The sequence below is a fragment of the Echeneis naucrates genome, chromosome 1 (assembly GCF_900963305.1).
Source record: "Echeneis naucrates chromosome 1, fEcheNa1.1, whole genome shotgun sequence".
In the NCBI taxonomy this organism is placed as follows: Eukaryota; Metazoa; Chordata; class Actinopteri; order Carangiformes; family Echeneidae; genus Echeneis; species Echeneis naucrates.
This window is the reverse complement of record NC_042511.1, coordinates 15,561,123-15,585,772: the sequence shown is the minus strand read 5'-3', so window position 1 is coordinate 15,585,772 and position 24,650 is coordinate 15,561,123. Positions and strand designations below refer to the sequence as shown.

The 24,650-nt window shown below is 42.3% G+C and overlaps 1 protein-coding gene across 1 annotated transcript in view; it reads left to right on the top strand.

The window, feature by feature from the left end:
* The window catches only part of grin2bb (glutamate receptor, ionotropic, N-methyl D-aspartate 2B, genome duplicate b), a 58,415-nt gene extending 40,627 nt beyond the window's left edge, over positions 1 to 17,788 (top strand). The window contains exons 8-14 of the mRNA XM_029504087.1: positions 1,276 to 1,429; positions 3,510 to 3,635; positions 4,846 to 5,075; positions 6,325 to 6,485; positions 8,183 to 8,370; positions 11,908 to 12,146; positions 15,078 to 17,788. Of these exons, the coding sequence (XP_029359947.1) occupies positions 1,276 to 1,429; positions 3,510 to 3,635; positions 4,846 to 5,075; positions 6,325 to 6,485; positions 8,183 to 8,370; positions 11,908 to 12,146; positions 15,078 to 17,486 (3,507 nt within the window). The 3' untranslated portion in view covers positions 17,487 to 17,788. The remainder of the gene's footprint in view (positions 1 to 1,275; positions 1,430 to 3,509; positions 3,636 to 4,845; positions 5,076 to 6,324; positions 6,486 to 8,182; positions 8,371 to 11,907; positions 12,147 to 15,077) is intronic.
* The last annotated feature ends 6,862 nt before the right edge of the window (positions 17,789 to 24,650 follow it).

The following is a 24,650-nucleotide window of genomic DNA, read 5'->3' as shown; positions in this document are numbered from 1 at the left end:
CTTATTATCTCCACAGTTTTACTGTTACGCAGTTTGTAATTTGCCTCTCTTAACAATATTAATACAAAGCTCCGACAAAATTATCTTTCAAAATGAACCAGTTAAACAATCAAATAAATAGAGTAATTAAACTAATTCAATTGCTTCTATAGCTGAGAAAATGACTTTTGTGCCTACAGGAATTTATTTTTACCATGAGGCAAATGAATTTGTCTGAATGTCTCTTTATTTCTGTTAGTCTCTCCATGTCGTTGTCATGCCATGGAGCACTTGTTCCCCACAACCTGGCCTGAGGGGCAGCTCTGATCAGCTCCTCAAAACCTTGGGAGGAGGATGATGAGGCTTGTAATCAGGGCTGGACAAAGAAAAAGACACGAGAGAAAGAGAGAGAGAGAGAGAGAGAGAGAGTGAGAGCGTAAATGGGAAAGAGAAAAAGAGTGAGAGAGGGGGAGCGAGGAGCCTCAGGGAAAGACCCACTTCTCTCGTGCACACATTACATATTAGATATCAAGCACAAACACAGCTTCACAAATCAATGTGATGTCCAACTGAAATGATTAGGACAGCAGCTTTATAAATATCTGAAGAACGCAGATGAGTAGAGATGTGTAATTTAAAATTATAGCATTTGCAGTTGACCCTCTGTAGACTGAGTTAAAAATAAAAAATATTCCGTTGATATACTGTATGGACCATGCTAATGTGTAGCGCACGCATGCATGGATGCATTAATCCACATCCTTTAATGCTGAAGCAAGTAGCTAATGATTTAATTTGAACGGTGGGAGAGGGCACAACAAACAGAAAACAGAATGAGAGGGAGAGGGAGAGGGAGGAAAAGAGAGAACAGGCCTCGACAAGGAAGTGTGACAAGCAGGGGTAAAACACTGCATACAGTAGGAACACTGCTCGCTGTGGCATACGTGTTTTCTTATTTACAGTCTTTCGTGCTCTATTTTTTTCATGGCCCAAGGCTCCAGAAACTTAGAGCTAAATATACCTGAACATCCCAACGAAGAGGGAGCACTGGGAGCACGGACCTAATCATGAGAATGAGCCCCTTCTCACCCTCATTTCCTTCGACCAAAGCAGCTTCTGAAACGCGAAGCAGAGATTGTGGCTTGACGAAGAACAGTTGCACTGAAGTGCTTTTCCAATTATCACGTCGATTTCACTCTGATGTTTTTCACTGCTTTCCTGTGGATTATCTTACTTTGCACAGCCACTGACCCTTCGTGTTTCCCTCCTGTCTGTCAATCTGCGGTCGACTCACAGGTGGTATTGAAGAATGCCCACATGGCAGTTGGTTCGCTCACCATCAACGAGGAGAGGTCAGAGGTCATCGACTTCTCCGTACCGTTCATTGAAACAGGGATCAGTGTCATGGTCTCCCGTAGCAACGGCACCGTTTCCCCCTCCGCCTTTCTGGGTGAGGAGATGCACACCTGGTGCTTCTGGCAGATGTGCAACAAACAATTGAGATATGTTTATGTGGAAAGACACACAAAATCTGGTTTAGCACAGATATTAGATTTAGTTGGAAAATGTTGGAAAAAGCTATTTTGAACAGTAAAATAATTCATGACCTCGGCAACATTTACATTTGTTATTATTAGTCATTTTATTTATACTTTACACATCTAAGCCAATATTGAATCATTTTATGATTTCTTAAATGTTCGAATATTATTGCTGTTGAGTTTTGGTTTTTTGGTATTTGAAGACATGGGTCACAATTTTCTGACTTCATCAAACAAACAAATCTTCAGATTACGCTACAGTTACGGCAATCAAAATATTCATTAGCTGCATCCCGCAAAACAAAAGCTGATAAAACAATCCCTCTGCAAGGTCTTTTTGTAATTGTCTTTAGTAGTTCTGGATCTTTTACTTATATCAAACACAAAGTTTTCATGGAATTATTGATTTTTAGATTTTCATTTTTCTGTAAGCGTTAAGGATGTCTTACTTTAAAATAAGCTTGAAAGGTGCTGTATGTAAGTTTTCTTTTGCTTCCAGACACGGTTTCTTGCAAGGATTTAGTGGTGGTGATAATGGTTGTTTCTGAAGAGATTCAGCTATTGTCGTGTTCACACTACTAGAGGTTATAATCAGGCGTGAATAGTAACGAAGTACCCTTACTTAAGGACTGTACATTTTTTCAGTATCTGCACTTTACTTGAGTATTATTGTTTTTGGAAACTCGTACTCCTCTATACTTAGACACAAATGATTAGACAAATAAAGTTTTGATAAGGAACTTCTATACTTTATAAGTAAACGGCTGTTAAAGTTTCCTTTGGCCATGTAGTGATATAATAAACTTAAATTTACATATATCCTTTAAGATTTCTGTTCTGGTTGCTTCTGCTTGATTGTATTTGTTCCCACTCACGGAACTACTGAAATGTTTAAAGTGGCCACTAAAAATTACATTTTTTTTTGTTTTGTAAATGCTGTCACCACTACCGCAGTGACGCTGTATTTCCTGCTTCAGCTTTAGTTTTTTAAAGTGAAGCAAACAGCAGGAAATGTTGGATATGCATCAGCATTTACACCGTAATTTCTGGATTATAAGCCGCTACTTTTTTCTCACAACCCTGCGACTGAAACAACTATACGGCTAATTTATGGATCTTTACGGGTAATGAGCTTCATGCCGCCAAAACATTTAGCGTCACATCAGACCAATGAAATTAGCCAACAGGTCACAGTGGACCAATGAAATTGTTCGAATTAAGTTAAACGCACCCACACTAAATTCTTCAGATCAGTCATTTATTTTGTGCTTCGTGCACACAGCCTTATCACGGAAAACACACAAAGCAATGCATATGATGCAGCTTTCAAGTTAAAGTCGATCGATGTGGCGAAAAGGCAAAATCTTTCTGTGTAACATAATTCCTGCCATATGCCATTTCCTCCCATATTTCTGACACCTGTGGCTTACAAATAAGTGCGGCCTATATATGTACAAAACAGTTTAATACTTTACTTTACTTTAAATTTAGCGTGTGCACAATAAATAGCGGCCACTGGTGAAATTATTACAAAGTTACTGTTGCTGGATGATGCTAGGAATGGCACACTGATAAAACAGTGAACACCAGCCGTCACAGTGGTGTTGCTTGTGACTATTGTGTGAAATTCAGCAAACAGAATAGAGAGTGAGCGGAGGAAAAAGTGCCCATTTCAGTGAGTAGATCTGTCCATTTACACCTACCTGCTTTCCTCCTTTGGTTTCTCTCTTGAGAAGTGCTTGTTAGGGTACACACATAAAATCCATGAATGTGAAACAAAGAGCACGCACTGCATGCCGTCTGAAAACAAACACTCATGTTGACACCAGAGGGTGTTTTTATAATTTTGTTTAATTTGGTGTAATGAACTTCCTCTCTCTGTGTCCCCACAACCCTCCCCTCCCCTTTTTGCTTCCTCTTCATCCTGCTTCTTCCGCCCCTTTCCCACTGCCTCCCCCTCCTCTCCCACCCTGTCTCTCTGTGTTTCAGAGCCCTTTAGTGCTGATGTCTGGGTGATGATGTTTGTGATGTTGCTGATCGTGTCAGCTGTGGCTGTGTTTGTGTTTGAGTACTTTAGCCCCGTGGGTTACAATCGCTGTCTGGCAGACGGACGAGGTGAGAGACATACACATCTAGACACACTCTCACACACACAAGCCCAGATCCAGATAATCTATACTGCTAATGATGTCGAGGCCCATTTTATTGACGAAAAAACAAAAAAAGTGTTGATGTTTTGCTATCTTGATTGCACAGAGGAGCCCTCCATGTGGTGAGTTACTTTTACAATCCCCTCTGATTGAGTGTGACGGGGGCACAAGCACTTTCTATTTGTTGACTACTTCTAAACATCTACAGCTACAAGCTCTTTTACTAATAAAAATAAAAAATAATTGATGAGAACCAGATACACGATCTTAAGTATTTGCACCCACGCTGTGCGGACAAAAACTTAATTAGCTGTTTTGCCATGCATTGAAAATAGATGCAAGATTTTAACGGTCTCTGACAGTATGGATTGAAACTACCCTGTTGAATGAAATGCGGTTCCAGTAGGCTGTTCAAATCAATTCGCCCATCAAAATCAACGGTTCATATTCAATCTTTTCTTTTTTTCTCTGGGCTTTTACACCAAGGTCTGTTGGGCTCTCGGGGTTGCATTAACCTGAAACAACAGCAGCCATTCAAGATAGAATTAAAAAAAAAAAAAAGTGTTATAATGCTGCCTGCAGCCTTTTTTTTTTTTTTTTTTATCAAGGACCAGCAGGGATAAGAGCAATGGTGTTTGCTTTGGAGTTATTTTTCCCACAGCACTGTTTTCTGAATGTCTTCTGTCACAGTAACAGTGTGTGTGGTTTAATCGCTTCGTTATGTAAGGCTGTTGTCCTATACTGCTGCTCCAGCTGTAGCATAATTGTAGCCTGCTGTGTGCCCATCTACTCCCTCCCCCATCTCTCTTTCTTGCCATCTCTGATGCCACACAGCTACACTAGGTATCTTGTCATACTGCCATAGAAGTAGGTGGAACGGAGTTAGTCTGTAACAGTGGGTTGTCACAGCAGCGGCTGGAGGAGTGGATGTGGACCATACAGCACACCCTACGATCACTGACAAACTAAAGGATTGGAATAAATCTAGTCTCCATCGCTGTGATCCATCAACTCCCTCCCACAATGGCAGTGATGAGTAAATGCATATAGAGTGAAGTAGTTTTTAGGATCTATGAAACTGATTTCCTACATTTCCTTCTTTATTTCTGTCATCTTTCAATTCACCTCCATCCCCTTTCACACCTTCCCCCGCTTTCTGTCATTCTGTCACCCAGAGCCTGGAGGTCCCTCCTTTACCATCGGTAAGGCCATCTGGCTGCTTTGGGGTCTGGTTTTCAACAACTCTGTCCCAGTACAGAACCCCAAAGGCACCACCAGTAAGATCATGGTGTCGGTGTGGGCCTTCTTCGCTGTCATCTTCCTGGCCTCCTACACTGCTAACCTGGCCGCCTTCATGATCCAGGAAGAGTATGTCGACCAGGTTTCAGGCCTGTCAGACAAAAAGGTGTGAATTCAGTGCAATGTCGGGGGCTGCTGGCTGAGGAGGGTGTGTGTAAGCAGTGTCTTTGTGAGACGTCAAGAGCATCTCCTTGTGTGAATGATTAGATGCCTGGTTTTACAAAAGTGCTTGTGGTTCAGCACGCCAACTTATGCAGCTAAACCATTTTCATGCCTGATTATTTGATGTTATTTAAGCTTTATTTATTCAGATTAGATGCTATTTTGCAATAACACAACCTGTTAAACTAAATAGGAAGATGAGATGGAGTCATTATTAAAACAGAAAGTAATCTTTTTTATAAAAACCTGTGATATATTTTAAAGGGAATTGTTTAGTGGTCCTGAAATTCACACAGTTTCAATAATTCATTGTGTGGACAATAATTCGGATGGATTAGTAATAGCTACATAGCCTACTCTGAAAATCGTAATATTTTCCTGGAGTACGCTCCACTGAGTTGCTATAGTCTGCTCTGTGTCCCTTGCTACAGTTTCTCCTGCTGACACTTTGTTCTTTTGTTGATATGCAAGTAGTGAACATATCAGGAGGCTCCCAGTCTCCTGATTTGTCCACTGTCCAAAGCAAGCATTGGAACATGCTGATGGTTCCTACCTTTGGATTTCATCTAGGAACCTTCAGCATGTGTTGCAGGGGTGGCACATATTTAACATTCACAAAGTAATGAACAAACTGCCCCGTGCTCAATTGATTTACAATGGACATGGAGCTGACAAAACACTCTTTAGCAGTCTGCTTGATGTATAATACGTTGTGAGCAGCGTGCAGCAACAGACACGCACTTTGGTGCTGATGTTTTGTAGACTTATATTTACTGTCACAATAAGCAACAGACAAAATGCTTCTACATTTGAGAAGCTGGAACCAGAAAGTGTTATGGTTAGCAGAGATACAAACGGCGAAGTGGTACTGCAGCTCTGATCTGTTACAGACCTAACCACTGATCTGCTAATTAATTAAATTGATTAGCCAGTGATGAGAGTGAAAATTGATTACAGCCTTAGACAGCTTGTTTCAGCACTTCATCCCTGTGATATACATCCTGGATCCTTGATCTGGTGTGCAGTACAAGCTGGTCTAAATGTTTGTTTGAGATTAAGTTTGTCTGTCTATTGAGGTCCTGCTCAGCAGTGCATTGCAGGCTATCTGATGTGGCTCAGCGCCTTTTCCATGCTAATGAGCCCTCCTGTCATTTTCTCTGTGTGGTTTCATTTTCCGGAAAAACCTACCACAGTTCCAGAAGCCGAATGAATTCTCACCGCCGTTCCGGTTTGGCACGGTGCCCAATGGGAGTACAGAGCGCAACATCCGCAACAACTACCCGGACATGCATGCCTACATGACCAGTTTCCACCAGAAGAATGTAGATGAAGCACTGTACAGTCTGAAGACCGGGTGAGGAAGAGAGATAGAGGGGAGGATGGGGAGACAGATGGGGCTGTAAGGAAGGAGAGAGTTGAAAGGATATCCAGCTGGGAAGAAATGAGACAATGTTAAGGAGTTGTGAGGTCCTGTACTGATGCAATACAGAGAAAAGATGATGAAGGATTAAGGAGAGGGAGCCAGAGGAAGAGGGAGCTTTTTGGGCAATGTGGGTGGGCAGCTGGTGGAGCTGTGTATCTGCCTGCCTCTGGTGCTCAGAATAGCAGCGTAGCCTGCGGTTGCATGAAAGCTAGCTAATATTCAGCCAAAACTATGCAACGTCCTCCCTCCATCTTCTCTCGTTCCCTCTCCTTTCTCTAAATGTTCTCCACAGTCTCTGCTAAATTATGAATACAAAGCAGTGATGACCCCTGGTGTTTTGTGAGAGTTGAATGACCACAGAGGCCTGGAGGGCCTGAGTCACTGTTGATGGAGACTGTCATTAACCTGCCTATCAAATCCCTCGGGACTGATATGGATAGAAAAAAAAAAGAAAGTTAAGATTTAAATTAGTGGGTAAACTGCCCAAACAAAATTTAAGGAAGGTCCAACTGAGTTGGACTTTTTTATGCTTTTGACCACATCTTTGGCTTTTTTCAGTTGATGGAGTTGCTCGGTTGTTATAGAAATGAATTAGTATTTACTTCACCTTCTTGCTACTTACTCTCATTGTTTTAACCATCTCCATGACAACTGAGCAACCATCTGCTGAGAAATGCCATGAGAAGTGGTCAAAAGCTTAGGAGACAAGAAGAAAGATGAAGTTCTTGAGCATGTTTTATGTAATCATGGGTATGGCATTTATCATGTGTGAAACAGTGAAGCTGCTCTTTTCACTTGAAGATAAATTTTGCATTTCACAGAAGATAATTATTTATTCAGGACATCAGTGAAGTTTGTCTTTGTTTCAGGCGAGGTGACTTTGGTTTGCTATACAAAGCCACTCAGAAATTTCAGAAATACACTAGTGTCTAAATTCTAATTGAAATACTTATGTACCATTAAAAAATCTCAAGCCATGAATACATACTCCATATCAAAGCCTTTGCTAAAAAAATATATATATATATATATAATAAAATAAAATAAATCCCTTATTGTCTAGTAATTCTTTATTTTGTGGGACCATAAATTTCTAATAATTTCACTGTAAATGTCCTTATAGAGCAATACCATTTGTTATAAAATACAGCTTAAATAAAGAATGTGTTCAACTGGTACACTTCCATTACTTAATTCTAATTAAGTGCAAGGCGAGCATATCCCTGAGGGACATAGTCAGTTCACAGCAGGTCAGCTGAACATGCAGAAATGTGCACAGAAAAGCGTGTAATTCACTATGACTCCAGAACACAGTTTTTAATAGTAAATTAATGATGAATGAACATCAAGTTCAGTTTAAATGGAGCAATACTTACAGCCCATCCCAATCATATAACTGCTTCCAAATGCTTTGTGTAAAATGGTCATTACCTAGAAATGTTTCTCAAATCACAATTCACTCCACTTAAGTGATTCACAAGTCCTCTAGAATTTCAATTAATCATAAATGGCCCGGAATAGTGAATAAGTGGGTGAGGCTGTGATTTTTAGCACACTCATTCACAGTCAGTGTATAGCAAGCTCCATCGCGTTGTGTAACAGCGTTTTCTTTCCATTGTGCCCTGCAGCAAACTGGACGCCTTCATCTACGATGCTGCAGTTCTAAACTACATGGCGGGCAGAGATGAGGGCTGTAAGCTGGTCACCATCGGGAGTGGCAAAGTGTTTGCCTCCACTGGCTATGGCATCGCCATCCAGAAGGACTCAGGGTGGAAACGTGCTGTGGATCTTGCCATCCTCATGCTGTTTGGAGATGGTAAATTAAGTATTATAGTCCAACGGTGCCCTTTTTTTTTTATTGTAATATCATCACTACCTGTCATGTCGATAGCCCACCATTCACTGGTGGATCCCAGCAGCTAATTGGATTTCCTGAACCAAGACTTCAGTCTTAAATCAACAGTGAATATATAATATAATAATGGCAGGACCCAAAATATGCAGCTGCTGCGTTTGTAGAAGGGGACGCTTGAGTCTGAAAGGAGTTGGTTAGTATGGCAGCACATTGGAAAGGCCATTTGGGCAAGACAGTCAAAGGCTGACCTTAACCGAAGATAAGTAGAACAAGCTCTGCGGACAAGATTAGTGCTGAAATGTAGAGACATCTGCATATCGTTTGACTGGAGTGATTGACAGATTTTTGCCACAAACATTTCTGCAGCAGGACCCGTGGAACGGCAGACTCAGGTAGTGGACTAAAAAATGTTCAACTGTAAAACATAAAATATGTTTTGATTTCCTCATTCTCAGTCGATACTGTGGCACCTCATCCAAAACTTTTTCAAATTTGTCGACGACCGAATTTGACAATTGTTCAAGTACGAAACACACGTAGAATCTTAGTCAACTTGTTTTCACACGTGGTTGAAAATTACTCTGACATATTAAGTGAAATTCCTTCCATGTTCATACTAGTGCACAGCTCCCAGATGTTCTTTTTGACATCCAGTAAAACCCTGCAGACGTTTCAGACATAAACGCTGCAAAACTCTCTCAATTTAGAAAAGTACATAAATATTTTAACCCCTTAACCGCCTCCACTGGCTGATAGGTGATGTGCAAGCAGCGCAAGAGTGGTCTCGAGCAGTACATTTGTCTTTGCCTAAATAATTACTTAAGTACTGTGACACCAACTTATCAAATCAAAAAAAGGGGGGTGGTAACTTTCACCACGACTACAGCTGGATCATATATATCTAAATATTCGTATAAGGGAGAGAAAGGATTCTGTAAAGTAAAAAGCAACACAGATGATATTTTTTGGGGGGAGGAGAGCATTGCAACATATGTAACGTAACATATGTAATATAAAGTTGGCGACGATACAACCTTCGCACCTCTGTTTGATCGAGGGTCAACTTGACGTCAAACTATTGACAGCTGTCGATGTTTAGGAGTGATGCAGAGGAGACACACGGATATGGAAATCAAGATGCAGCTTTCATAGTTAAGAGTGGAAAATCAGTCAAACTGTCAAAATGACTCAGAATAACATTGATGGTGTCAAAAAGACAATGTGTTGTTATTCTTGTTCTTACTGTTGAGTGATCAGAAAAGACAAGACTGGGCATCCTTTAGTTAAGATACAACACTGCCACACCTCAGTTAGGGTGATGAAATATCCACGTTATTATTTCAATCACGCTGGTGAACAGATGACGGACACAGTAAAAAAAAAAAAAAGATGTATTTGCGCCACGCATTCTTCTTCCTTGTCAAAAACTGGCACCTGCATTACCCACAATGCAACTATGTGTCGAGAGTTGGAAGTCAGTTGGAATCTCGGACATGTTATTCTAGCTAGCTGCCATCTCGGCCTCAAGCAAAGATGAGGACCGAGCGACAGAGGTCTGGTAAGCTCACTTCTTTCTAACTTCACACCACCGCCTAGTCTTTTTCATTTTCAGTTTGAGATCATTTTATTAAATGTGATGCTCATTCTGGAGCATGACTTTTATTTCCATTCTTCTTTCCTTACTCCCAGCACCTGGAATTGACATAGATGTATAAAATATGTGGATTTCCCCTTCAACTAATTTAACCAAACTTTCCCTCTCACATATTTCAGAACCAACAAAAAGTCTGCCAGCTTGGAACTTTTGTATGAACGCCAAGGATGCTACAGTTTTGTTTTGTTTATATATATATATAATATATATATGTGTATGTATGTATGTACAGAGTCTGGTTAAGTTTACTTAACTAAAGATGTGATAAAAAGAAAAACAGGATTGAAAGTTTTTTTGCATGTCTACAATTTACTGCAGTTATATTATCTCCCTGACTTTAACCAGTGAGACGAGTAACTCACCATTTGTTTTTAAGCCTGTCACATAAACGTAGAGATTCTGTCTGCTCCTGTCACGGGGAGCATGGTTCTATGGGAAACATTGTGGTGGAGTCACAGTTAAATCTACCACCAGCTGTGTTTTCAGCAGTACTGGAACCTTGTGAATTGTAATAAAAGGCACATTTAAAAGAAACGGTGGGGGCCGATGTAAATTCAGATGCATTATGCGTTTCATACTGCCTACCACATGAGACATCATATATTGTGAAGCACTAAGAGGCAGGGACACACAATTATTGGGTTGAGAGGTACAGTTATTCTCAACTAGCAACAGAACACAGACGATCGATGTTGTGATTTCAATTCCATTATTGATTGACTGTATTGATCTCAATCTTCGTCAGCTTTAATATGATTTGACAGCGTTAGTTATTGTATATATAAGAAAGCACATTTCAATTTAACAGCGCTCAAGAGAGCATGCCTTTGCTTCACATCACTTAAATCTTCATAAGTGATGTGAAGGATCAGTGTTGTCAGAAGTCAGGAACTGGAACCATATATGCTCACTAATCTGCTGATCCAATCCTTGTTTTTGAAGTTTTGTGTGAGCTGATCTGAAAACAGGAGTATATATATTTTTTTGTCTAATCATTCAATTTTTTAACATTTTTTTTATTTTACAACTATAATCATGCAAAAACTTTCCCTCACACGCAATTACTTGAAATGTTTCCAAATGACAGGATATAGCAAATGAAAGAAGTCTTTTTCATAGCACATGAATTGACTTCTCACTGGATGCATAAGCACAGTGTTACTAATTACATTAACATTGCTTCCGCGGGACAGGCGCCGCTAAGTCTGGTCCACATCACTGGATCTCCATGCATCCGTAATGTCTTGGGTGCAAACCCACCTGTACTTGGAGCTATCCACTGCTCACAAACGTACATTAATGAGAAATCCTCTTGTCGGCACTTAACAGCCGTACACGAAACATTGTTATGCAAGTGTTGGAAAAATACAAACCCTCTGACATAGACGCAGAGACAATAAACAGGCCCTTGGTGCAGCTCAAGTAAATCTCTTTAGACATGTCCTCCCGCCGAAGCAACCCCTCCTAGGGAAGCTGAACTCAGGGGGCCACATGTTAGGGCGGAAATGATTGTCACATGATCACGTGCGCTTCCTCCCTGAGGAGTGTCAAGTCGCAGTAGGCTGTTGTTCAGAACAAAAAAGGTTTAGCCTTGCATAAGCAGTCCTTAATGAGGATGCGCCTCTGGCATATTCCCTAACAATAACATGACGTGTCACATTTTGCACATACATTAGACCTGAGCTGTTTTTGGCAACAACGCCCCATCCAAAAAATATGTCCTCTCTTGATACTCCTGCTTACGTGGTTTGACACCTAACCCATCCAAGTGTGCAGCACACAAAGAGAAACATCTACTAACACATCGATACCGTAACCTGGGCACATGTTTCTCCTTCTTCCAGGTGAGATGGAGGAATTGGAGGCCCTGTGGCTGACAGGCATCTGCCACAATGAGAAGAACGAGGTGATGAGCAGCCAGCTGGACGTGGACAACATGGCAGGGGTCTTCTATATGCTCGGGGCCGCCATGGTTCTGTCATTCATCACCTTCATCTGTGAACATTTGTTCTACTGGCAACTGCGTTTCTGCTTCATGGGCGTGTGCTCCGGAAAGCCTGGGCTCACCTTCTCCATTAGCAGAGTGAGTGTGTTTGTGTTTTATTTTAGGCCTGACCTTTGTCCTCCTGACAAAAAGATCACAGGAGTGGCTCTTTTAAAACCACTGGCTGTGGTTGAGTTGTATCGAGTCAGTCAGGGGCATATGATGACTCACCTGTAGCTTTTATTTTTAGCACAGGCAGTTTTTAAACACGAAAAAAACAAATCACAATCATCCTGTGTCATGTTAAAGATCCTCAGCACGATACCTCAATGGTATACCAATATGACAGCTCCAACTTTTAGAATATTCTTTCTGTCAATATTAGTGTTGTCACTGTTAGTTTTCCAAGTCTGAGACGTATGAGGATAATATATTGTGCAACAATATATGTAATTTGCTAAATAAATGGAATTTGCCATGATTATTATCAAATGAGGAAATATTGATCATTGATTCAACTAAGGACTATTCAAGATATATTATAGATTATGTACATGCAGAATTTAGGTCCAACTAGGAATATTTGTCATAAAATGTATAAAAAATTTTGAAACTTTGAAAAGTGACAGCTGAAACCTGAGTGTAAGTGAGGGGAGGCAGGATCTAACAACCGCTTGAGTGAGTAAATAAGGGCAAAAACTGATGAACATTTAATTGGCAACCTGCTGAAAATGAATCGGGTTATACCAAGTGGCCTCTGAACACATCGCCCCATTTGAATAGTTGGGACACCTAACTAACACGATGGTCGGCATCAGTTTCCATTTGACAAAGCTGACACGTCTGACTTCTATTTGCCGTTGCCTTAAGTCAAATGTTACGGTTACTTTCCACATTAAATGGAGTGGAAAAAATTCTGACGCCATAGCAACACGAGAGTTACTGCATGTTCATTCTGCTTTTAAGCAAACAGGTTATCAAATTTACATAATATACTTTGATTGATCGAGGAAAAAAACAGTTTGCTCTGAGACTGTTGGTCTCAGTCCATAACAGGCTTAAAAATATTTAGCTGACTATAGGAAAATCCACAGTTCATAAACATAATACTGCTGAAGTGAAAGCTACTTACTAGGCAGCACAATTTCAGCGGCTGACCTCAAGGTTTGTTGGTGGATGATGAGCTCATTTCAGCGTAGTTACAACTCCCTCTCAGATAGGTCACTTAACAAGGTGTCTCAGTGTTACTGATGTAGGCCGTTAGGGTCCGTGCAAATTATTGCTTGAGATTGTTTTCATTTGCATAATTATTACCTATTAAGATAAAGTGGAGGATGTTGTGTCATGCACATTGTCTTATTGATTCTAGGAGTAAAAGATGCAGGTGTTTCTAAATAGTCTCTGATTGTAATGGCGTCTGGTTTACACCTGCTGAGAATCGCCTGACAGAACTTGACGGACAGATTTGACCCTGAGCTCTTCAGAAAGGGCTCAGAAGGATAAACGTCAGAAACGCACGGAACATCCCTGTTTGTTGAATCGACACCAATTCCCCTCTGCACTCTGCCTCTGTAGCTTCGGAAACTGCAATGCCTTTTATGCCTTTTACACCTTTTATGCTTTCTTGCAGGGTAGCTTCAAGATTCACTTAATTTACATCTTGAATCACAACAATTTATTTACATGGTGGTTCAAGTATTCAAGAGTCATCCTACCACCAGATTTTATTTGCTTACATGACGAGTGTAACACATGAAGTAAAGAATATTAAAAATAGTGGTACAGTCAAGACAATTGCAATTCATAAGAAGTATACAGGATGGGCAAGCAATTACAGACAGCCAGAGCAATGAAACAGAATAAAACTGGTTGAATGACAAAAGCAGAGGAGAAAAAAGAGTAGCCGTAGCGGTGTGCCAGTAACCTCTATTCTATTACCTTTCGCAACAGCTGTAGTAGCTATAGATGTAGAAAGATAAAGAGAATCCCATTGGAGCTGCTGTCGTTCACCTGTGTGCCGGAAAATAGTGATAAAAAAGAAGCAAAGAGAGAATGGGGACATCAAATAAGGGTTCATAATTCACAATCATGAATGTAGCTTGCAAAAGAGACTAACAGAGACAGAAACTGGTTCTGACACACTGACGCCTTTGAGGAACGCTGGCCTGCGTGCTGCCTCGTGGGTAGTGTGTCGTCGGCCTTTCAGATGTGGCTGTCGCCTCGACCTCAGAGTCCCTCGGCCCTCATTTACACACGCTTGCTTGACTTCAATGGCAAAGTCCTTCCCCTTACTGGAAAATCCTGCTGTCGTCAACCAACCAAAAACTAAATAAACAAATACGCACATTTTGGTGGATAATGACATTTTCAATAGATTCCAAATGTCTGCGTATCAGAAAAGTCCGACAAACTTTAACAGACTGATCCATTCCCTCGACAATGTTTTTATGAAAGGAAAAGAAGCGTAGCACTTGTGATGTAGAAAGCCAGTGGCACAAGTGTCATCTGAATTTAAATGACATTGATTAAACCTATTGATTGGTGGTCAAAGCATGAGTTTACTGCTCCCTTGAGTTATCAGTCAAGGCTTTGATATGCTCATTCCCCTCTCACTCACTTCCCTGTCTGAGGTGGAGTGCTGAGCAGCAGCTGTGAGGGTCCACGCAGTTCCCCTGAGAAAAGTCATTTATGAACTCGGCCCCTATTACTGTTAAATAGTGTGTAAACAAGAGGGTGGTCAGAGGAAACATGGCAATGCATTAACCTCTCTCTGCCTGTGTCTGTCTCTGTCTGCCTTTCTCTTTCTTCCTCTCTCCTTGTCTGTCCGTTTACGTGGCTGGCGTTTGACTCTGCCCCTCGATCATTAAATCTCGTCTGGTTCTTGACTCCTTACTACAACTTACTGTTGTTCTCCTATCACTTGAGCTTCATGCTCTATCACTTTCGCTCTTCCACTTTCTTCCTCCCATGGCCTGTCTCACACTCTCTTTCTCTCTCTACCTCCCTTTGCCTCCAATTTTCACACTCCAGGGAATCTACAGCTGCATCCATGGCGTACAAATTGAGGAAAACAAGTCAACCATTGACTCACCATCGGCGACCATGAAGAAGAACATGAACAACACCCACTCCAACATCCTGCGGTTGCTCCGCACTGCCAAGGACATGACCGCTGTCCCAGGCATCAATGGGTCTCCACACGCTGCCTTGGAGTACAGTCATAGTGGTCGTGAGTCAGCTATTTATGATATCCAGGAGCACCGACGGAGTCTGGTAGGTCACCCTGCAGACTGCAAGTCAGCGCCTCCTTACCTTCCAGAGGACAACATGTTCAGTGACTACATCAGTGAAGTGGAGAGAACTTTTGGCAACTTGCCTCTGAAGGACAACAACCTGTACCAGGACCATTACCGGCACCACCACCCGGCCTCGGCTCTGGGTATGTCCGGCCCCCCGCCTAATAGGCCGCGTAGTTTAGGCAGCGCTAGCTCGTTGGAGGGGGGTATGTTCGATTGTGACAGTTTAGGGGGAGGGGTAGCACCCATCTTTACAACCCAGCCCCGCCCCTCTATGACTCACAGGAATACCAATAAATTTGACCTGATTGCTGGCCACACCCCTGCGGATTCCAACCAGGGTGGGTTCAAGGGAAGCAATGTGTACGGCAGGTTTTCTTTCAAAGGAGGCGCATCCAGCACAGGGCTGATCGGTGGTCATGACAGGTACTGTGGTGGGGGTGGGGGAGGCTCAGGGGGAGACGATGGGAACATTCGCTCTGATGTGTCGGATATTTCTACGCACACTGTCACCTATGGCAACCTGGAGGGCAACGCCAAACGGCGTAAACAGTACAGGGACAGCCTGAAAAAGAGGCCAGCCTCAGCCAAGTGCAGACGGGAACAGGACGAGATAGAGCTGAGCGGCTTCAGGAGGAGACCCCACCACCACACCGTCCACCACCACTTTCCCCATGGGCCCCTGGCACACCGCACGGTCTCACCTCCCCTGGAGCGGAAGAGGGGAGGAGGAGGGGGTAATTCTTCACCTTACTTATTCCGCAAAGACAAAGAGAATCTGAGGGATTTCTATGCGGACCAGTTCTGCTCCAAGGAGGGCAAGGCCAAGTGGGAGCAAGAGGGTGGAAGTGGAGGAAGCGGTGTGGGCGGTGGTAGTGGTGGTGGTATCTGTAAAAGCTTAGTGCCTGTGGAAGACTTCCTCAAAGGTAAAGGCAAGAAGCCAGAGTGCAAAGGTGGGTTGGGCTCAGTGTCAGCAGGACAGCAGGTGCACACCTGTTGGGAGAAGGGGGTTTCTGGACTAGGAGGGGGGGGCATAGCAGGGGGGGACTGGGAGTGTCGTAACTGCCACAGTGTGTGTCACCACAGTGGAGGAGTAGCGGGAGGTGGCACGTGCTCAGCTAGCGGAGCTGGGGGGAGCAGCAGTCGCCCCAGCTCCGCTACCTCCAAACGCTGTGACTCCTGTAAGATGCAGCCGAGCAACCTCTACAACATCAGCGAGGATAATAACATGGTGTTCCCTGCAGAGAAGAGTAGCGTAGGACCCAGCCAAACACAAACTCAGGCGCAGCGCAGGAAGCTAGGGCCTGGTGGGAGGGTGTTGAGGAGGCAACACTCATATGACACATTTGTGGACCTGCAGAGGGAGGGGGCAGGCCGCATGGGAGGAGTTGGCGGGGGCGTAGGGGGCCAGTTTGCCCAACCCCGAAGTGTGAGCTTGAAAGACAAAGACCGCTTCATGGAGGGCCCCAGCCCCTACGCTCACATGTTTGAGAGATATTCAGGTGAAAGAGAGTCTCCCATGTTTGGCGGAATAGGGGGGGACAGGGTCAAAGGAGGCTCCTCCTTCAGTCTGTTCCGTGGAGGTGAAGTTGGGTTGCATCGCCGGTCGGTGGGTGAGAGAGACCTGAGGGACAGAGATAGAGCTATGATGGGAGGTGGGGGCTGTGGTGGTGGTGGTGGTGGTGGTGGTAGCAGAGGGGCCGGGACTTACTCCTTGTCTAAATCTCTCTACCCAGATAAGGTGAACCAGAACCCCTTCATCCCAACCTTCGGCGACGACCAGTGTCTATTACACGGTGCCAAACCGTACTACATCAAAAAGCCACAGACGCAGCAACAGCAGCAGCAGCAGCAACTTCTCAACAACAGCCGAGGAGGAGGGGACTTCCGCGGCTCCATGGGAGCAACTTCCTATTTGCCCGCATCTGCCACAGCTGGGGTGATTTCCAATGTGACCCCAAGGTTCCCCAAAGAGCTGTGTCTGGGCGGGGTGGGAGGGCCCATGGGGAACCACCATGGGAGCAACAAGCTACTGCCTGGGGCCAGGGACACTTTAGGTTTGGGGCAGGGACAGAGACCCTTCAACGGTGCCAGCAATGGACATGTTTACGAAAAGCTCTCCAGCATTGAGTCAGATGTCTGAAGGTGAAGACCGAGGAAGAACGAGAGAGAGGGAAGATGAAGTGGGTGAAGAAAAGGAAGGGCACAGAGAAAAACGTAAAGCAGCGGAGAAAAAAAGAAAGAAGAAAAAAAAAAAAGAACAAAGCAAGAAACTGCTCAGGCTGATGACCTCTCTGTGTGAAGGCAACAAGGAGACAAAATACTGTGTGCGTTGTCCTCTCTCCACGTACTGGGAAGGATTCGGACCACAGGCCACTGCAGGATGAGCTGGGGCGAAGTCCAGTGGGAGGCAGGTTTTTAATGAGAAGAAAGGATTCTGGTGCTGCTCCAACGCTCAGAGAAGGATAGGAAGGGAAGGAGGGCGGGAGGGAGGGGAACAAAGTGAAATAAAATCTCCAGTCTCTGCTCTCTTCACATGCTCATTGTCTTTCCCTCCCTCCTGCAGTTCCTTAACACCAAAACAAACATTTTGTTTAGCAACGGAAATACAATCATGAATGACCAACACTTCTGTTGAAGTAACAGGGTAAACTAATAATAATTGTATTGATAATGTTAATATTATTGAATATTATTCTAGTGTTTAATAATGATCGGTTTGGATTGTTTTTCAATTTTATTTATTTATTTATTTAAATAGTTCATGTTACATATTTGTATGATGTTAATTCTTTCTTAGCTTACCAATATTACAGGAGGCTGGTGGAGCAGTTGTCCATTAGGATCTTTTTGAAGTTCCTGTAATTTGGATTCTTCTTTGCTATTAATTACTCATGTTTGATTTTTTTTTTTTTTTTTACTTTTCTTATTTTTGAGTGCTGTGAAGTGTATGTGAAAGGCATGACTTGCTCAGTACATTTCATGTACTTATAAATTTGCAAAGAAGGTTTTTCTTTCAGCTGCAGAAACAACATCATCATACTGATTTGCCATTTCCTCTCGTTTTTTCTGCTCGGCAGCATCAAATGGGTCTCACATTTTGAGCTGGATGTGCCTTAAAGGATTAATGCTGATTTTCTACACATACGATCTCTTTATGTTGGTAAACAGATCCATCTGTAAACAATTCGTCAACTGATTTGAGTGGCAAACACGCCTGATAAAAGTCTGATATCAGAGTCAATTTTCATGAACAAAACTGACTTTTAAGTACTTTTACTTTTAAGTCTAACTGACAAACACTGCTGTTCTTACATTGACCCCCCCCCCCCCAACAAAAGTAACCAACAGCTGGATTACAAGGGTTAAGACCACAGTGCCATGAAGAATATACATTCCTGTTCACCCCAAGTCAGGTATGATGGAGCTGTGCTTCTGTGTGTGAGAAAATAAATTCATCTTCTACTATGAACTTTGCAGTTTATCTTAGTGGAAGTCAGTTTCCTTTAAATCATCTTTAAAACGCTACCGACTTTATCACCTGACCTCTTGAACAGATGACCTAGGAACCACCTGCCCATAAGATACAAGTAAATCACATTTAATGTCTGCTTTCTGCTCTTGTGGCGTCTCATTGTAGGTGGCTATTGGCTGGCAGCTTTGCTGCTCAGGGTGAGAACACCGTCAATGGACTCTTAGCACAAGACCTGTTAATTAGGCCATGATTGGGGCTCAGAGCTTCGTCTGCTGTATTAGATTTTGAGTGTCAGATTATTTGAATGATGAGAAGTCTCTGTCTGTCTTTTCCAACTCCTCGTTCCTCTGCATTAGGGGGACCGCAGCAGATAACTTCAGCCTCAGCCCCAAATATTGACTTCATCTTCAATTCTTGCGACCTTTTTTTGTTTTCATTTCATTTATTCTGCTCACCTCCACAGTATGTGGTTTATTTATTTTCCTAAAGAGACAAGCGCTTCTTTAAATGTGTTGAAGCATATTAAAGTAAGAGATTTGTTCTGTATATTTCGCCAATTAAACTATTTAGCTTTGCTGCATTGAGTTGGAGGAGAAGATCAATAACAGTTTTGTATGTTTATTAAAGGTAAAGATACAGCTGCTAGCTGAAAACTGAAAACGTGGAATCATCTACTCTGATCGTGTCCAAAGTAAAATAATCCACCTACCAACACTGGTAACACTCAACTACACAACCTAATATATGTTACATAGTGATAAATGACATATTTTTGTTTCCTAGGGATAATAGGGAATAATCAGTCTTTCCCTGACTGGTGGAAGCCAGATATTGTTACCTGTGGTCAGAGACAGGCAAGCCAGTTTGCACTAAGATAAGCTTAGTGGGCTGTGAAACCGGTATCAATCCTCTCATCTAACTCTCACAATGAAAATTAAAATGGAAATGCCAAACTGTTCTGGCGTGATCTTCATCTTCCAGTCTTAACAAGAGAACTAGTTTGATACTAGCCTGTGCACGCAGTCATCATTTTCCCACCATGTTGCTCAAACTCACATTTTCACCATGCAGGACACACCAAAACAGTCTCAGTATGTACCGTAACCTTGATTTCTCTTTCCACTGGACCATAATCTCTTTCACATGCTGAGATTTTGATGAAGGAAAGAATTTGCTCTCAGGTCCAAGGTCGTGTGCGGACTGTGGAGAATAAGAAAAAGGAGAAAGGCAGGAGAAAGTGAATAGTGTCCTTTTCAAACAGGCGGTAAATTTTGCTAAGAGCGTTGCCTTTATCACTGATGGAGCTTGTTTGGTAAGTCAGTGGCCCCCAAGTCCACAAAATCAGACAGGCCAGGTCTCACACAATCTAAAGACAAGGTGAAGCTGTGTTTTCTTTCTTAAAACCCTCCTTGCCATCAACAACACTGTAAGTCACTATTTAAAATGAAGCTTTATATTTTAGTTATCACTTAAACCACCTTGCTGAACCAAATTCTAATATCTAAGCACAATGTGACTGAATGGATCGAACACTGAGTTTGTTGTACATCCCAGTCAAAACTTCAGCAGACTTTCCTTCTCTTGGTTGACAAGTCAGTATGTATGATACTTAGGTGTTTGTAAGGACTTGCATGTAAACTCTGAGTTTTTTTTTTCTTTCTTTCTGTTTTTTAACTCTTTACCTTTTAGCCCAAGATAATGGGTGTTTTTGAACGATATTTGGAGTTTTATCAATTTCACTGGTACTGATGATCCATGTAGTACTGTTAGTGTGTGCGTGCGTGTGCTTGTTTGTGCAAGAGAAGACAAATCTAAAGAGTCTAAATTTGGATTCTACTCAAATAAATATGGCAAAATTGACAAACAAAAATGTTCACTAGGAGAGGAAACATTTTTTATTGTCAATATTATACAGCGATCAACTTTCTTGATAGTTTGTGTAAATGCTTTTTAATAAAATTGAGGTCTCAATACATTCATTGTCACTGAGGAAGCCTTTTTTTATTTGAAATACTTTTCCAATGTTCATTTCTTTGAATATTTCTCAATACTTTTCATCATTTCTGTTATTGTATGTGCCTGAATACATACGCTTGATTACCTCTGTGTGTGTTCATATGGAAGAGAGACAGAGTGTGTGCGTGTGAGCGATAACTGTTAATTCTACATGTATAGAAACTGTATGTAAATATTTTACCTCACGTTCATGGACTTTTGATAAAAACTGTAAAAAGCAGCAGAGAATAGATCTATTTGGGATAAATCTTTGATTCGTAGGTCCCCTTGCAAAATTGCTTTTGTAATGACTTCAAGCCAGGATATGTGCACTCATTTAATATTACAGACATCATGTGCACATTTAAGGTTTGTTGATTTGTTTTTATTTCCTTTTTGATTTTGGTCCAAGACCATCTTTGAAGGTTGTTTTTCTCAAAGGAAAATTTGTAAAGCGGCATCATCAATTGGTACACGGAAAGCACAATAGATTATCTATTGCATATTTACACAGGGAGTCTCTTCTTTCCTCTTTGGCTACATCTCCTGTTCTTGCGTTTTGCTGCAGAAGGATGAACCACTCCATCCCTGAGCTGTACAGATTGTGAAAAATGTACATACGACAAGAATCTAGTTCATCCTCAGATTTTTTGTATGGAGAGAAATTACTTGTCTGGAGAGAGTATTTCAAATTTGATTGAATATTTAGTAATATTGAAAATGAGGTTAAACACAGTCAATGTGAAAATAAGTGCTGAGAAATATTATTCTTCTGTCTCTTTGGAATAAAAGTGTTGAGTATTAATAAAAAATAAGAACTCACAAACTTGTTTGCCTTGTTCACTTATTTCCCTCCAGCCTGTTTGTTTTTGTTTTTGTTTTGTTTTTTTTTTTCCTTTGTGTTCTCAGGTTAGTGGTCACAAAAACAGGACTTCGGTCATGTGCGTCCTGTTCATATTTGGCATTTAAATACGGTGGGTTCATGTTGAACGGATGATATTGTTATGTCCCACAGGTAATCAGTGGATCAGAGATGTCTGCAGCTGAGTGTCATCTGCTCTTTTTTTTTTTTTTTAATCAAATCTCTTTTTGTTCCTCTCTGTCTCCAAGCATCAGTTTAATCTCATGTTGAGGCTGATGTTACTCGCAATGTTGGACAAGTGTTTTCCTAGACTAAAGAGCTATTAAAAAAAAGGTGGAGTGAAGGCGAAGAGAACAACAGCAACAAAAAAAGAAGCAGTAATGAGATAAATTAAGGAAAACGAGAAGTGATGCAAACTGCAATGAGCAGCAAAGATCAAAGCCCCCCCCCCCCCCCCCCCCCCAAAAAAAAAGAAAACCTCTTTCCCCTCCCTCCCTCCCTCACTCCTCAGACTCTCTCTTAACTCTGAAAGCCTTGTCCAGCAACAGGAGTTATTTAAAGAAACATGCAGGTTTGAAAATGTGCCAATGCCTCGTGTATAGATTTGGTGGGAGGATTATAAATGATATAGGTTCCTGGATGCCGACATGAGAACGTGGGGCTTTAATCATTTTTCATCTCCGGCCTAATGTTCACTTTCACCCTCTTTCCTCTTCCTCCTTTTTTTTTTTTTTTTTAAATACGCTATCTGTCCTTCTTACACATTCTCTCCCTACACCAGCACTACAACCTCAGGATGCATTGCAACACATGTAACTACTTCTTGACAATTAACTGTTACCTAGCAACTGGCTCTTTTTCCAGAGATGTTGAGGGAGGAGGATGAGGGAGGTTTGGAGTTGGGGGTGGGGGGGTGGGGGGGGGGGGGATTTATACAGTATTCCCACAGCATCTTAACTGGATTGAATGCAACAATGCATTGACAAAACAATACCAAAACGGAAAGTACAGCTTGAGCTTAACGCCCACACGTAGCAGTGGAGAGAGAAAAGGAGGAGGGAGTGAAGGCGGAGGAGGGGTGGTGGGGGTTGATGTACAGATTACAGGATTTAAAAAAAAAGAAAAATCAGGGGGTGACACCAATGCAAGAGAATCTGAGGAACAAAGGGGAAACTGACAAGTGGCTTTCGAGCAGCTGCAGGTTGAAAATGGGTGCGAGAGTGCAGAAGCTGAAAAAGAAGAGAGGAGGAAGATGGCACACTGCAGTGTGTGGTGTGGATGGCAGGCACAGTTGTAGAAGAGGTGAGAAACTGGTTGCTGTAGAAACACTTGGCAAAGTTTTAATGAAGCCATAAAGTTCAATGCCTGTGCCCACAACACACACACACACACACACACACAATCATTGCATGCAAACAAACAATATAATTATGTTAGCAGATATTAGGCACCCCCTGCTGGGCTCACAAGGACCCTGCCTGGCTTCAGCTGAACAAAAAAACACCAGATCAAACCCCCATGAATCAGTGTAATGTTAGATCTGATTGCAGCAGCAGGTGAACACTGACACCCCGCGGCCAACCCAGACATCCTGCACACAGGGGGGTTTAGTTTAGGAGAAAGTGGCCTGATTGACAGAGTATGGCTCTTGTTTGAAATTGAGCAATTTTTGAAGGCTTGAAGGCAGTGGAAATGATGCAACTCTCAGAGCTCACCTCACATACTCAGCTAGGCTGCGGAACCCTCATATTTACTTTAGATCAACTTCGGAATAGATTTTCTTTTTTCTTTTTTTTTTTTGTAGCTCTTCATTTCATGGGCTAATTGAAAAGAACTTGATCATAACTGCACTAAATATAAATGTTTCTGTTGACGTGGCCGGGTTGTGTTGGTTTTATTATTTGCTTTAAATTTTATTCCAGTGAACTAGCAGTGGTGATGCATCAGTGTTTGGTGTCCGCATATGCTCTGCTGAATTGGACTGAATTACTAATATTATTATTGTCGTCGTTGTTAGCTGGCTTTGAATCCCATCACATACAGTGACCTCACTGTAAGCTGGAGTCTTCTGTGGCCTGACTGAGCAGGAACATCTGTCCTTACAACAGTTTATTTCACACTGATTCTATTCATGTTTGGTGATATGTGCTGTTTGCATTTAAAAATGTTTTAGTTTTTTTTCTCAGTAAGTGTTTCACCTTTCAGTTATCGAGAAAAACTGGGAGTCCGCTCATCAACAGCCAGATTGGTTATTTGCTTCGATGATACTGCACTTTAAGTCTCAACGTTCATTTATGTGCAAATTAATCCAGTAAAATGCAGTTGACAGTTTGTCTTCAAGGCCAGGGATTAAACTACAAACCCCAAAAGGGCGTTTCTTATGATGTTCCCCAAACTGATGGGAGATTTACAGGGGTTAGATGGTGGGGGTGTCTGTTCTTCTGTCAGGACTTCAAACTCAGCCTCACATGAACAAATGAAGAAGGAAACAACAGTAATCATAAATGTTTATTTGGGAAGATATGGATGATCTCTGACCAGTAGAACCCATAATGCACTGCTCCTGACCACACAGAAAAAGATGCAACAATGTCTTGCAACATCATGCTATTTCACAAAAATGACATCTATCCACTACATCATACAAGAAAAAAAAGGAGCAGAGCACCTTTATGTCCCAGTTATCCATTTCTATCTGTCACTCTGAAACTGTTTCCCTCCCCCCTTCTTCAGGACTCTCACCCGTCTCCTGCTCAGTACCCGGCTCCCCCTCGGTGGGCTGATCCTGGCCCTGGTTGTGGTCCTCAGGGGGTGCTGGTCCAGACTGGTAGCCTTCCCCCTCAGGCTCTGAGGTGCTGGAGCCACCTCCTCCCCGGCCCCTCGGTAGCCGTGGTGACGGAGGAAAGGTTCCAGCGTTGCTAGGCGATGAGAGAGCTCGGTGATGCGCCTGCGCAGCAGTGACACTTCTCTGAAGA